This window comes from Gossypium arboreum, chromosome 2, assembly GCF_025698485.1.
Source record: "Gossypium arboreum isolate Shixiya-1 chromosome 2, ASM2569848v2, whole genome shotgun sequence".
NCBI lineage: Eukaryota > Viridiplantae > Streptophyta > Magnoliopsida > Malvales > Malvaceae > Gossypium > Gossypium arboreum.
Window position 1 is genome coordinate 1 of NC_069071.1, and position 15,999 is coordinate 15,999.

Below are 15,999 nucleotides of genomic sequence, written 5' to 3' on the forward strand. Positions count from 1 at the left end.
AAGAGAAAAAGTTGAAGAGAGAGAATCGAGAAACAAATGGGGGATGTTTGTTTGGCCTCTGGTTACCCGAAGGTAAAAAAGAATGAAAACAAAAATTTGAAAAGAGAGCGAGAGAGAGAATCAGGGAAGAAAAGGGGAACTCTGGAATGAAATGATGGGGAAGGAAAGGGATTAGAAAAGACTGAGGACAACGGGCATCTTCTTCTCGGAAGACTTTATAAATCTCCGATGTATATTTAAGGCTTTTTTAAATTTACACTTTTACACCCTGAATTTATGAATTGACATGTAGAAAAATTTCTATTTCTCTACATATTTGTTGGCCTTTGTTTTATGTATTTTATACTTAATATATAAATTTTCAATATATACACTCTTTAAAAATTATTATATTCTTAATATAATATTTTTTATATTTTATATTCTTAGCCACGACTTCATAACTTCAAAACGCCTCAATGCATAACTTTAAAATTTCTCTAAAATTTCTAATCTTTCAATTATCAAATTCAATTTTAAAAATTTCTTTCAAATATAATTATCAATTTGAGTTTTAAAATACTCAATTACTAAATTTACTTCCACCTGATTTTTAGATTCTTGAGATTGATTGGCATAAGAGCTTAATTTATTTCCCCTCGCTTCCACCCGATCGTTGGGATCGATTAGTATTAGTATTGAGAAGTACTTATGGGAATTGGTTTTAAGATAACTCCAGTACTAGTAGCTGTGGTCAATAAAAATTAAAGAAGGGATTCTCAGATTCTGTTTTGTTGTGTTGCTCTCTGTGGATACACAAGATAATTAGGGTTTAATTAGATTTGGATTCAAGATTCCTTCTTCATCGTCATTTTCCTAAGCAAGCTACGGAGCAGGCAAGTCATTCTTTCTTCTTCGTTGCACTTTTTCTATTTAATATTTGCATTATCTTTATGCCATTGCAATAAAACTGTAAAGATTGTTCTCTGTTTTGGGGACTTTTTTTCCGGCTCATACTTTTGTTAAATTTTAAGAGATTCTAACCTACCTGCTAAACTTGGGGCCTTCTTCTTTTCCCCTTTCATTTTAGCTGTCCTTCTGATTTCCCATTCGCTTTCATCTTCTTACCTTTCTTCCTTTACCTCATCTGGATGTTGTGGTTTTCTAATTAACTGATTCGCTTCCTTGAGAAAGAGGACTGCTCAGTTGTTAATTCACAACTATTTTGTCCTTTCTTCATGTTTATAAAAAAGGAAAAGGAAAAGAAATCTAAATAATATATGGATGTGTAGGAGGAGTTTTCAACCTTTCATTAATGGAATTCGAGATAACTGACACCAAGGAAAATGAAAACAAGGAGCGCGAACTAGTTGTTCCAGTATTAGGTGCTTCTAACTTGAACGATGGAGATCGTCCTGTTAGTCCACCGCTTCAGCAACATCCTTCCTCTCCTTCCCCCTCCCCTTCCCCCGTGCCCATGGCGGCTAACTCCATAACCTATCACACAGGGCATGCCAATGCTGATAGCAACATACAACCACATTCTACTCCAGCTCACCACTCAACGTGCTTACTTCGTGTATCCAATGATCAATCGTCACTGAAGCCTGATATAGAAACCACAAGCAATGTGAAATCTGAATCGTCTTTTATTTTTCATTTCAAGACCCACACTGATTCTACCTCCGATCATATTCTGGCTGCTGAAGCTACAACTGATGTCAAAACCGAAACCTCTTCTGTCTCACCTCCTAAACTCACAGAAAATGCCAAAACTGAAACTTCTTCTGCATTAACTCAAAGCAAAACGAATTATGATTGTAACCCCATACCAACTTGCCTTGATGAACCTGAGCCACTTACCCCTTCTCCATTATTTTCTGATATGGAACTACTGAAGGAGAAAGTGGAAGATTTGAAGAATGGGGATAATAAAACGGAGTTGCCTACAACCCCTGTTAATGGGAACAACAATTCTGAGCTCTCATTTTTTTTGGATGAAATTCATTTTTCCGATGGCAATGAGTCAGGAACAGAAGAGGAGCAATCAGTCTTCATGAAGCAACTGGAAATTTTCTTCAAAGAGAGAGGCATGGAATTTAAGCCTCCTAAATTTTATGGGGAAGGGCTGAATTGCCTTAAGTAAGTTTATTGGTAATTGCATTACTGTTTTCATTTTGCAATTGCGATATGTTGGGAAGTTTCTATTCGACTGACATTTATACACCTTTATGGGGATAAGGTTGTGGAGAGCTGTTACTAAATTGGGTGGCTATGACAAGGTATGTGTGTTTTGCCTTGATTTACTTTTAAATTTATAAATTTAACATGCTGTGTACCATTTTACTTCAATGAATTGTATATGGTTTTAGGGTGCCAAGTTAAGGAATGCGCTATGATTAGACTCAAGTGGAATAATTTTAATTTACCTTGTGCTTGAAATATTCAGTCTTGGCTCCAATTCATTTCCTCCAGCAAATTTCTTTTATATTTGGATCTTGTTTAGCATTTTGTATACAAACTGTTTGGAAGGTACATATTGTTTTGACAATATGCTGTTTCAGTGGAATCTTAGTCCAAAATCTTCTTTTTGCTATTTTATGTGGGTTAAATTCTACTCTAGAGAATTGTTCTCTTGCAAGTTATGCAAGGTCTTTGTTTATATTAGATGAGTCATTGGCAAATGCTACATTTCTACTTATATAAGCCATACTTTTTTGAGAACTTAGATCAGGAAAGTGCATACAAAATTCAGCATGGTTTATTGTACAAAATATTCATTCTGAACTCAGTCCTCTTGGGAAACACACGCGCGAACACACACGCAAATGCACCTACCCACCCGCACCCACACACATGCACTCACTCACATGCACACACACGCACTCGCTCACATATACACACGCAAACACAGACACACTCACTCACATGCACACATGCATGCACATGCTCATTTTTAAAGAACTTCTCTTAAACTGTATGCTATGTATATCATGCAACTGTTTGTTGTGCGGAACTGTGGACTTCTTAGGTAACAACACTCTATAAATTTAACTCTTCTTACGTATTATTTTTCTGTTGCAAATGTGGATTAAACAACTTTTTGCCTTTGGATAGGTAACTTCATGTAAATTGTGGCGGCAAGTTGGAGAATCTTTCAAGCCCCCAAAGTAAGGGGCAAGATGAAAAGTTATTTTTAGTCTTGTGTAAATATCCGTATTTACGAGATTGATAATGTGGTTAAATCAATTACTTATAAAATCATTTATGAACTGTAGTTCTTAAAAATATTGCTCATTAAAGTAGTGAAGATGTTGAATTTGCTATATTGAGTTCTCCCCCTTCCCCCCAACCTAACCCCGAGTATCAATATTTATATCTTTTCTGTTTCCATTTATGCAGGACCTGTACTACTGTTTCATGGACATTTCGTGGTTTCTATGAGAAGGTATTTACATTGCAAATCATGCATGCTTGGGCAAACAGTTTTACTTCTCATCTTTTGTTTGTTTACGTTCCCTAATGGGTCTACACCTTTAGCTATACTGCTCTCTGTACTATGCAAATCATGTTATATGGAATAAAAGAAAAAAAGGGGGGGGGGGAGGCAGGAACTTCCTTTCAGTATCTTCCTGCTCCATTACTGGCAAATCGAATGGAGGGCCTTTTTGGTGACATATCTTGGCATGGTATGCCATGTTATGAGCAGCTTTGTGACATCATAATTTACTTTGTGACTCACATATATTCTATGCAGGATTGAGTTTTAAGCCTTGTTCCCTTCATATAATTTAGACAGGTCTATGCCTTGTTTTAATGCTTGTTCAGGCACTCCTTGATTATGAAAGGCATAAGACTCGTGGGGGTGAGCTTAATATACCTATTTCATCGCAATCAGAGGCTATGAATGTTGATAATCAGGTAATATGAACAATCTTGTCATCTCAATCAGAGTATATGGATGTTGAGAATCAGGTAACATGAACTTTCTTTCACCTTCATATTATTATTTCATTAAAAATAAAGAATTTAGATTGTGGTAACTATATGTGAAATTTGTATGGTGATATTCTATGCTATCCAAAATTTATTACAAACTGCATCCCCATTTAGAATAAGTTTTATGAGGTTTATCTTTCTTAAGTATTCCTTTCAACAATCTTTTTGGCGCTCTTTGTAATTAGGCTTCAGGATCTGGTAGAGCACGAAGGGATGCAGCAGCACGTGCTATGAGGGGTTGGCACTCACGTCATTTTCGTAATGGTGAAGTCTGTGAACCAATAACTAAGGTGTGTATGAAAATGTGGTGAGCAATCCAACCCCCCCCCCACACACACACACACCCACACCCACCCTATTTATCCTTATAGTCGGAAAAAGATGAAAAGAAGAGCTGTGCTTCTATTTCTGTGCGTTTTCATGTGTAATCTTTTGATGATATATATTGCAATTTATCCTTTTCTTGTAGGATAAGAATTTTATTTCTCAACAAAAGCGTGAGAAACAGCTTAAAAGCCTGGGTATATCATTTAAGTCCTTTAAACTGATTTTTCTTTCTGGCTGTTTTAAAGCTGGATTCTTGCATATTAATGCAGGCCTGCTTAAACGCAAGAAACCGTCGTATTTGGACTGTGCTGTCAAGGCTTCATGTACTAAAGTATTGAAGGCACAGTTAAGATCCATGTTATGTTTTATGGGTTTTTACTTTCTACCACGGGCATTAACAATTGTTTGAGGTGAAACAATTTTGTGTAGCTTCTTTGAATGCAACATGTTGACTATATTTCTTAATTGGCTAGTGTGGAGACAGCAGTGGTTGATATTGGATCCCCAGCAGATTGGGTTAAGATCAATGTGCAGAAAACTGTAAGTTTCTATGCCCCTGGTCTCCAGAAGTGGTATGGTTTCTGGTTTTTTAAAAGTTTAACTTGTTTTGGTTATGCAGAAAGATTGTTTTGAGGTCTATGCTTTAGTTCCAGGCCTTCTTCGTGAGGAGGTCAGTGAACAAACTCGTAAAACTATGTAATTTTCATTTTCTTCTTGTGCACATGATATGAACCAATTCTACACAAAAATGTCTTGCATTGAAACAATCGCCATTCAAAGATTGGCCTTAAAATGCAGCTTTACTAAGCATTTGGCTTTATGGAGCATGTGAATGTGATGGTGCTGCTTTGGGACTTATATTTCATGGTAGTAGCTAATACCATTTTCTAGGCAATGAAGCTAATGCTAAATTTCTGCACTGCCTAAGGAAGTTCTTATGTGGTTATCTTGCAATTTCAGGTGCGTGTTCAATCTGATCCTGCAGGACGCCTGGTAATAAGCGGTGAACCTGAGCATCCAGATAATCCTTGGGGTGTCACACCATTCAAAAAGGTGTGTTCAAGAAGCTAAAAGAAAATAACGTATTCTAAGAATATTGTTACAATTGCTTTACTGACTGAATAAACTTTCCTTTGCATCGTTATCTAGATTTTCATTATCATGAATACATCAGCATGCAATGTTTTGTTCTCTTCTTTTAGTTTCACATCCTTGATACTGAATTTTCTCTAAATAATAATTATATGAATGAAAAGACTTTAAAGTTGATTGATACCATTTATTTCATATAAAAGAACATTTTTAAGGTATCCTTGTTTCCTGTCTGCTTGTTCAGTCTAGTATTCATCAAAATTGATTAAACTTGAAATGCCTCTAATATAATGACCTTTCAAACTTCCCGACAGCTATTTTATTTTGATTCATCTGCATAGGTATCTTTATTTCATTAATTAAGCTTTTATTTGAAATAATTTGATTATATGTTCAGCTTCTAAAGTGCCATTTAAGAAATCAATCACTATGTTCATTTATATGACCAGTCAGACTCAAAGCTGCTATTATAGCAAATGTTAGGTTAGGGACAATCTAGAACTTTTTTTCCAAATTCTTTATTGAACTCAAATTTTATAGTGGCCACAATGCACTAATTCATTACTGCTGTTAGTCCACCATTGTAACTTGCATCAAACCAGCACCTAAGTTTTTGTTATTTTACCATTGTTACTTTAGAATTTTTGTTAGAAGTAGCTGCCGAAACGGAAGCTAGCACCTAAATGTTTCATGTCTGCACATCTGCTTTCACTTTATTTGTTTATTTGCCTCATTTTAAGGGTTTTCTTTTTTTTTTTTTTCTTTGTGGTGTTAGGTTGTCAACTTGCCCTCGAGGATTGATCCACATCAGACATCAGCGGTTGTAACCCTTCATGGACAGTTGTTTGTACGTGTTCCATTTGAGCAAAGCTGAGTAGTGGGGGTAAGGTGTGGATGATTGAAAGCCAGTGGCTTATTTGTGCGTCCGTCCATGTAGTGTTTATTCTCGTTTTCAAAGTAGTGTAGTTTCACTTATGTCGTCATTTAGTTGAAGCCCTCTTTATAGTTTACATTATATGAGATACAGATATTATGATCTTAGGTGCCTCTGAGTCACGGAATTTGAGACGTCTGTTGAGAATAGGATTAACCCCTCATTGACAAAATTCCATTGTCAAATTGACATGACGCTCCTATGTGTTTGATTGTAATGGACAAGTAACCACGGTATATCTATAACAAGAGGTAATCTATATAAAAAATATAAGTAATTTATCTTTAAAAGGATATAATTTATTTTTCTGGGTTACTTTTGATTTAAAAATGATTTAGCAAAATTTAATTGATTAAATTTACTTTTTACTAATAGTGAAAATTTTAACAATAGTGATTATTTCTCACGATTATCTTATTTAAAGTAACTAAATTTTTAAAAAATTTAAAGTAACCTAATACAAATTCTAGTTTAAAGTGACCATGATGTAGTTTATTCAATTTTTTCGGACCATGAAATTGGGACTGATGTTTTCATGTTGGTTTATAATGTAATTGAGATTATATTTTATTTTAATTTTTTTGTGACGAGGGTGAACCATGGTTTAAACGTGAATGAGAACTTCCATTTTATAATGAAAGAAAGAGGACACAACAATATGAATATGGTGATTCTACAAAAGATCTATAATGGAGTTGCAACAATACAAGCTGAACATGATATATCTGACATGTGGAGGTGAAGAATAAGTGTGCGCAAAATTTGATTTTATTTAAAAATTTAATTTTGAGTTAATCGAATTGAGTTATTTAAGTCAACTTAAATATAATTCGAGTTTTAAGTTCTAGTTGAGTTTAATTTTATAATTCAATAACTAAAACAATTTGAATAATGATTGATATATATACTCATTTAATTCTTGTTAATTTTAAAATGAACAAATTGATCTCTCTCAACAAAAATTATAAAAGAAATTCAAAATAATTTTAAAATTCAAAATTTTTATAAAATTTCAAAATTTATATATTTTTGAAGAAATATAAAATTAAAAATTATAAACAATATAAAGTTAAAATTCTAAAATTTTTCTAAATTTTCTAAAATAATTTTTCTAAAGAATATGAAATTATTTATACTTATTTTAATTCGACAAATTTTAAATTTTTTAATTTAACTCAAATAATTTTATTTATTTTAACTCTACTTAAATTTCATTCCACTTTACATTGGTTCTGAAAATTTTCAAATCAAGTATAAAATATGATCAGTTAACTTAATTAACTTAAAATTTTTACTCGATTTAGGAATACCAATAATGGTGAGAGAGTGTTTTTTGAACCTATATACCTCATTGTCGGTTTTGTTCCGTGAAACTGGAAGGAGGTGGCTAGCTGGTGAGCAATTGTGGACCAGAGAGGAGGAGAGCAGTAGCAGTACGAGGCAAAGTTAAAAAGTTAAAACACAAGGAAGGTAACAGGAAGGAGGGCTTGAATCTCTTTGAACGGGAAGGATCGATGAAGATAAAATATTGCATTGCTTTGGTTTGTTAAGATTTTGGATGGTTGGTCCAAAGTCAGGGACATGGACACCTGAATGTAATGTAAGAAGATGCTTCATACTTGTGCCACTGCCCACTGGGCCACACCAACTGGTAACTCCTTTCTCTTTCCCTCTTACCTACTTTATCGTTTCTTGTTTCTGATATGCTTCATACTTGTGCCACTGCCCACTGGGCCACACCAACTGGTAACTCCTTTCTCTTTCCCTCTTACCTACTTTATCGTTTCTTGTTTCTGATTCTAACTTATTCAAATCATCCAAAAATGTTTTATCAACCCACTTACTGTCGCTCTGAATCCGATACTTTCATGTTTAAGCAGCTTAAGCCAATATAAATGCTTCAAAAGGTCGGCAAATATTTGTCTATACTATGCTAAATACACCCTCCAGCCCCGCTCTGTTCACCACTTCACCTTCAAACTTGTTAATTTTATTTTCATTCCAAAGTCCACCCGTTATTTCTTCTTTTTAAATATTGTTTCTTCATCCCCAAGCCTCTTATTGTCTCCCATGGGGGGGTGAAGAAGAAAGGTGTGGTGAGTGGAATTCGCGCTTTTCTTCTTGCATTATCCACTTTTCCATCTGTTTACGGCCACATTATATCAATCGGTACGAGGCATTTCACAAATTTTGGTCCAATATAGATAAATTCAGAGCAGCATTTAACTATAACCACTTATCTCTGCTTCTCTTGTACTTTTCAATGGATGTTGGTCATAAGAACAAGGGTTACAGTATTCCTATTCTATTACAAAAGAAAAAAAAAAAAAACTTTAACTGTTGTGTTAAAGCCTCAGAGGTGTGTGTCTACCGCCATAATTTCTAATATTAGATCGATGTGCATTACTGACTGTGATCCTGAGAACATATACAATTAACAATTCATTAAGGTCTAGGTCTCAGGGATACCTCGAGGTACCCTCATGTAAATCAAGAAAAGTACAAGTAGTATCCTAGCTCCAAAAGATGATGGGGGTGCCTCATGGGCTTAGCTTAGTTGTTACATTGAATGTGCATTGTTAGGGTAAATGACCACTTCGGTTAATGGGCTAGAAAGGGCCACACTTGTGATGCAAGCGCCCCCTTAGAGGAAAAAAAAAAAAGGGTTATTTTATTGTAGGATCCTTTCCCGGTTTGCTTAATTATGTATAAGGCTTTGTTTAGGTGTGCAAATTTACATGTAGCATAATTTAAGTAAATTAAAATTTTCATCCTTGAGCAGGAGTAGTGGCTTGTTTTTGAAAAATTTAGAAGAGTCGATACGATGAGGATTCTAGATTTGTTTGTCGTTGCTTCTATGCCAATTATGAAGGTGCTCATGCTGACAGCACTTGGTTCATTTCTTGCCTTGGATCGTGTAGATGTTATGGGGGAGAGTGCAAGGAAGCAACTGAATAATGTAAGTGAAAATGTATTTGCTTTAAGATTTCCGTTGTATGTGTAATATTTGTCACCGAATATGTGATGGGAAAAGTTCAAAATGATTTGTTAATCTGAGGAACTTTAAAACTAAGAACCACGCTTTTGTCTTCGATGATCAGGTTGTTTTTTTCGTGTTTAATCCTGCATTGGTCTCTAGCAGCTTGGCCAAAACGGTTACCTTTGAGAGCATTGTATTGTTGTGAGTACATCTATATTTATTTATAGGGTAGTAACTATTTGCTTCCGGTGTTGGATAATTTTTCTTCTTCCGATTCAATTTGTAAAGCGCAGGTGGTTCATGCCATTCAATATCCTGCTTACATTTATTATTGGCACAGCAATTGGATGGTTACTAGTAAAAATTACAAAAGCTCCTCAACATCTAAGAGGTCTTATTCTGAGTTGCTGTGCAGCAGGTATGTAATATACATACAAAGTCATACAAACAGCATATATATATATATATATATTATCTACTTGATTTTAGATATATATGTTGAAGCTGACTGACACTCTAAACTGATTGACAAATATGTAATGGCCAAGGCGTCGTGTGCATGGGTTTCCTACAGAAATCATGTGTCGGTTTTATCTTAGGTTGTTTTTGTTAGTATCGCCTTTTTTTCACACTGCACAGATGACACTGGAGGGAGAATTCAGGGAAAAACAACGCTTCAGAATCAGTTATTAGACACATTAATTTATACCTTCCATGCACAATTAGACCTGAATCACGTTCTATTATTAATTTTACTTCCTTCACATAAACCCTAGTAGTTACATTTTGGGTTAATTTTAAATTGAACAGGAAACGTGGGACACTTGCCCTTAATTGTCGTTCCGGCAATCTGTAGGGAGAAAGGCAGTCCCTTTGGAGCTCCTGACATTTGCCATACGTATGGAACGGCTTATGCTTCACTTTCCATGGCGGTATAATGATTATTCATTTATGGGTAAACTACCAAAATAGTCACTGTTTTTTCTCTCAAGTTACATTTTAATCACTTATGTTTAAAACGTTACGTTCTAGTCACTTTCGTTAATGTGTTGTAATATTTTAGTTACTGAGCCATTAATTGCTATTAACGGTATAACAGTAAGCTGAAGTAGCACATTAAACTATCATTTCGAACAAAAATTTTAGATTAAATTATACAAATTATCCCCATATTTTTTCATTTTGAGCATTTTTTTTTCTTTTATGCGCTTTTAACTTTCCTTTTTTTTTTCTTTATTTTCCATTCTCTTTTACTTCTTACTCTATTTTCCTCTCTTCTCTATCTCTTTTCATGTAAAAGAAAAAAATTAAATTGTTCAAAATGAAAAAGAATTAGAGACCGATTGTTTAATTTATTAGAGACCAATTGTTTAATTTAACCTAAAATTTTCGTTTGAAATGATGATTTAACGTGTCATGTTAGTTTACCGTTACACCATTAACAGAAATTAATGATCAGTGACTAAAATGTTATAACACAATAACATAAGTGACTAAAACGTAATATTTCAAACATAAATGACTAAAATGTAACCTGAGGAAAATAAAAGTGACTATTTTGGTAGTTTACCCTTCATTTATCTATATCTAATTATCTGCTTTTATTACTTGCTTTTGTTAATTCGGCCATAGCCAAAGCCATTAATTGTCTCAAACAGCAGTTATCTGCGTGCTGGAACTGAGTAGTTAATTGGCGTGCATGTGCGGTGTGCCTACCTTACTGATGTCTCACTGCTCCCAATTCCACCACCAGACTACCGCTAGAAATTAATAGAAAGAAACACCAATTTATTAAGTTCCTTTATTTCTTTTTATATTAGTTCTTTCTGATACTTCCAGATTGGAGCCATTTACTTGTGGTCATTCGTGTACAACGTTGTCCGAGTTTCCTCAGCAAAGGTCAACAAAGAAGTTAACGGAGATGATTCAACTAGAGTTATGAAGTCTACTGGCACAGGAGGCATGCCATCGCCAACCTTACCTGATCAACAGAATTACACCGAACCTCTTCTTCCTTCTAAAAATTGCTCCATCTCTGTGTGTACACATGAATTGTCGTTTTCATGCGCCAAATCAAAGGGAACTGTCAAGGTTACTTGCTAGCTCCTATCTATCTATCTGTCTATCTATCTATCTATCTATCTATCTATCTATCTATCTATCTATCTTTATATTCTCTAGCGTTATCCGTTTCTATCGTTAAGATGCTTTTTTTCTTTTTCTTTTTTGGCTCATCATTCTCCATATATATAGTCACTGATAATGATATCAAATCCTACGTAATCTGTTCATGAAACCAATTACAATGTTCTCTTACCACCCAACCATGTTTGAAATCTATTTTTCAAGATATGACAAGTGACGAGTGTGGATGCGGAATACATACATGCATTGACATGTATATATGTGCTAGAAAAATCACGGAATGGGGATAAAATTAACCGAAATATGTGATAGAAAAAACAGAGAATGCATAACCATGCATGTTGTTTACACCATGAACTTGACCATCAACTCTGATATTATTCTTTTCTTGATAAACCAGTAAAAGAGAATTAGGAACAACTGTTGATACCATTACCAGAATGCATGCTAGTAATTTGAAAGTGATGCTATTTGAAGGTACCGAATCTTTTACATTCGGATGTATAATCTTGTACCAAAACATTCATGCAATACCTATTCATGCACTGCACGGCACTGAAAGAGAGTCGAATTTGAAATCCTACGACATGACAGACTACGGCACTCTGTTCATTTAATATCTGGAAGATCTCCCGTGCTGTACGTTGTCAGTTGAGGAGTTTCATTTTTATCTATCTGGATCACAATTTGATTTCTTGTAATATTTTGTTGCAGGTATCGGATTTCGACAAGATCTGGCAGTATTTAAGGATAATTTCTCGAAAACTCAATTTGAAGGCTATATTTGCACCTTCAACTACTGCTGCGGTATCTTATTGAACGCTTTATTAGTTCCAGTATATTTTCTGTAATCGCCTGTTCTTTCTAGTTGCAACTAATATAACAAACATAAATATTACTCAAGTAAGATATTCTCCTATATATCCGATTCTAGTCCATGCAATTCATGGCTCTAGCTAGCTAGGGACTACTTTGTTTCATTAGATCCGGAACATGGAGAAAAGGTTGACAAGTTGTTGATTGGATCTAGCAAGGAGGTGAATATAAGATAGCAACTTTCTTGGTTTGGAGTCACCTGTAAATAGCTATGATGACTAACGCTTTCCTTATCTGAACAACTTTAATTTGATTTGATGCATATTGGCCATCATATATATACTTAGTTGTATGGGAAAAATAGTATTATATTTGATGTATACAATGATTTACTATTTCCTTGATATATCATGTGAAGGAATCTTGTGACTCGCTGACTTCCTGGCGTTGTTGTTTCCTTGCGCAGTTTATTGGGTTCACTATAGGTCTAGTTCCCCAAATTCGAAATCTAATAATTAGTGGTAACGCTCCCTTCCATGTGGTTCAAGACTCTGCTTTGCTCTTGGGGTATGCGTTATCTATAACTTCCATCATTTACTAAGCTGATTATATTACATCATCATTATGAAAAATGTCAGCCTTGTCAAGCTTGTAGAAAAACCTTGTCTTGTTTGATTTGTATTTTGATGCTGTCAATCTCTAAATGCAGAATTTTTTCCCACTTAAATTTCATTTCTCGACCTTAACTCACTCCCTTCTTTTTCGCTTTGAACGTTTGATTTGCAGGGATGCAGCCATCCCGATCGTGACCCTGATAGTGGGAGGAAACCTTCTAAGAGGCAAGTGGTAGTTCGATCACATGATGATATATTATAGTTGTATTGTGTTGGTCAACCATATCCATATTCGTACCAATCGACCCGCATATATGCATGTTAGTCTGTTTGTAGGACTGGTCCCAATTTAACTTGAATTTTTGAGTGATACTGATCAGGTTTGAAAGGACCAGCTGGTATTTGCATGTCACTGGTAATTGGAGTAATTGCTGTTCGGTATGTTTTGCTCCCCTTGTTGGGCATTGTCATCATAAAGAGTGCAGTCCGGTTTGGTTTGGTGCACTCCGATCCATTATATCAGTTCATTCTTCTGCTACACTACGCACTTCCACCAGCAATGAATATAGGTAGGTAGGGAAGCAGATCAGTTCAATTGGCTGGAGTTGATTTGATCTATATAAGTAATACAAAATTAATTTTGAACGAATATATTATTAAGAGGATAATTAGTGTGCAACCACATGCAGGCACAATTACCCAATTATTTAGAGCCGGAGAGAGCGAATGCTCTGTGATAATGCTGTGGACATACGGGTTAGCCTCAATTTCACTTACGCTCTGGTCGACTGCGTTCCTATGGTTAGTGAGTTGATTAAATTGGTAGTTGTTCTCAAAGTACCCAATTATTTTGGAGTTGTAAGCTTGTTATTGCTACCTAGCTAATTACATTTGCTGAAATCTGCGACGTATCGTTATCTTTACGACTTATTATGACTATCTATCCTCCAATTCTGATGCCAAACTCCAAGCTCTATCCTAAACAGTGGCGTCTTTTATGCATTTAATACATGTTATTTCTACTTTAATGTTTCATTAGAAAATAAACTAAAATGGTAAAAATATTGTAGAGATTGCATTCCATTTTAACTCCTATTGAAAATATGGGCAAATCCATCTTTATATGTTAGATGAAAGAGCAAAATAATCCTACAATTAAACTCCTCCACAGCAAAATAATCCTACAATTAAACTCTTCCACAACCCTTAAATGGTAGGATAAACGTATTTTGGCGCACTCGAATCATATCTTCCTGCATTGATAACAATGTCAAAATCGATCAAGGTAAGACTCAATTAGTTCTATAATTAAATGTTTATTTTGGTATTTTATATATAAAGTATAATAACTAATGCTTGACCTTTACGTTTTTATTTAAATTAGTCCTTAATTTTTTTTAACTTTACTCTTTTATTTGAGTAAATTGGTGTTTTATACATGATCAACAACTCAAAAAATACAGTTCAATCAAAATGGTTATTTACATTTTAGTCCATTATTTTATTTTTGTTTTTCATAAAATTTTTAGTTTAACTTTTCAGAAACACCGAGTTTATATATTAAATAAAAATGAATTTATTATTTTCTACAGAATAAATATATGAAATTTATTTTCCTATAACTTTAAAAAATTCTATATGATAATTAAACACATTTTTATCATAAAATTAGTATTAAATTATAAAAATAAATATCACATGAATAATATTAAAATTCATTAGTAAAATAATTATTTAATATGTAATTTTAATAAAATTTAATTAATTATTAATTGTATAAATATCAAATAAATTAAATTTTTATTATATGCATAGATTTTAATTAAAATAATAAATAATCTAAATTGATTATATAATTAATTAAAATATTTATAATGAAATATCAGAAGATATATTTTAATATTTTATTAAAGAAAAATAAAATAAATACAAAATTTATTATTATATGTTCTATTTCTATGCATTTAGCTTTCAATTGGAGGAGTTTCATTATAGACGACCTCTTAGCAAGGTGGAGGTATGTATAACAAATCTATCCATTTGGGTAATGGATAAATATCTTTGAATAATCGTATTGTTTGCATGCTTTTGGTTCCATTTGGATGATGTATAAAATATCTTTGAATAATTGGAGCTTTTTCTAGTATGAATGATGTATAACAAATACATTTATTTGATTTTTGAAGCATGGACGGCAGCGGCAAAAAATGGAAATGAGTTTGTTTCAATTTCTTTCTCTAGTATTCTATTGGCCGTTAAACAATTTTTACTTACATCCCATTTTCTATCTATATAATCTATAATTTTTCCATATTATATATAAAAATAAATATTTTTTTAGGAAATTGGATTTTAATTTGTTTAAATATACTTTTGCTAGTTTTTTTTACAAGCTTATTTAAATTTTTATATACTATATCAATTCTAAAAATTTGAAATATAACTTTTGCATGTATTTTTCTTTTTTCTTATTGTTTTCGTATTGTATTATATAATACTTTGAGTATTATCTTTCATGTTTTATTGTTTCATATAACCTTATAGTCTAAAAGTTACTAAATTATAATTCATCCCAAAATATTTCTAAATAATTTTATTAGGAAATTTGTTATTTACGTTATAATTAAGTTATTTAAGTCAAGTAATTGAAAAAATATTTCTCTATATTCACATCCTTTTCATTTTGTTTTAATAATTAAATCATGGATAGTGTATTTATTTTCTCAATCAAATATGAAAAGGTTTTTTTTTAACGTGCCACGGTGTACGAACGTTGAGTAGAGAATCAACATAAAATTATCAAAATTTAAAGCGGCTTATCTGTAAATGTGACAAGCTAATTGAAATATTTATATTACAACTAAAGTTGTCCATTGTTCGGGTTGGGCCCTAACAAAATTTTAAGCTCAATTGATAGGCTCAGGTCTGGCCCAAAATATAGGCCTAAATTATTGCACAAGTCTAGTTTGAACAAAAATGCTAAAACTCGAGCTCGACCCAGTTCAACCATATTAATTTTAAAAAAAATCATATAATTTTTTAAAAAATACAATACACTAAAAATATTAAAATAAATGTTTACCGACAATTTTAAAATAAATTTTAAAAAGTCT

At 33.3% G+C, this 15,999-nt stretch overlaps 2 protein-coding genes across 4 annotated transcripts; both read left to right on the top strand.

The window, feature by feature from the left end:
- The first annotated feature begins 11 nt into the window (after positions 1–11).
- LOC108456450 (AT-rich interactive domain-containing protein 3-like) lies at positions 12–6,621 on the top strand. Of its 2 annotated transcripts, none has more exons than XM_017755029.2 (13): positions 12–875; positions 1,272–2,121; positions 2,222–2,261; positions 3,097–3,149; positions 3,382–3,427; positions 3,808–3,900; positions 4,164–4,268; positions 4,448–4,499; positions 4,575–4,650; positions 4,779–4,845; positions 4,925–4,975; positions 5,266–5,358; positions 6,173–6,621. In XM_017755029.2, the coding sequence occupies exons 2-13, from the start codon at positions 1,295–1,297 to the stop codon at positions 6,269–6,271; spliced, it is 1,602 nt and encodes a 533-aa protein (XP_017610518.1). In that variant the 5' UTR covers positions 12–875; positions 1,272–1,294; the 3' UTR covers positions 6,272–6,621. The 2 variants fall into 2 exon arrangements, with proteins under 2 accessions (XP_017610518.1, XP_052879006.1); XM_053023046.1 differs by having other exon boundaries at positions 1,488–2,121.
- A 1,053-nt stretch (positions 6,622–7,674) lies between these two features.
- LOC108488433 (protein PIN-LIKES 3-like) lies at positions 7,675–13,850 on the top strand. 2 transcript variants are annotated; one of them, XM_053025268.1, is made up of 11 exons: positions 7,675–7,982; positions 9,114–9,290; positions 9,433–9,512; positions 9,605–9,729; positions 10,122–10,243; positions 11,151–11,402; positions 12,171–12,263; positions 12,739–12,839; positions 13,059–13,111; positions 13,267–13,455; positions 13,576–13,850. In XM_053025268.1, the coding sequence occupies exons 2-11, from the start codon at positions 9,156–9,158 to the stop codon at positions 13,698–13,700; spliced, it is 1,275 nt and encodes a 424-aa protein (XP_052881228.1). In that variant the 5' UTR covers positions 7,675–7,982; positions 9,114–9,155; the 3' UTR covers positions 13,701–13,850. The 2 variants fall into 2 exon arrangements, with proteins under 2 accessions (XP_052881228.1, XP_017648202.1); XM_017792713.2 differs by lacking the exon at positions 7,675–7,982 and adding an exon at positions 8,034–8,500.
- Positions 13,851–15,999: the final 2,149 nt, after the last annotated feature.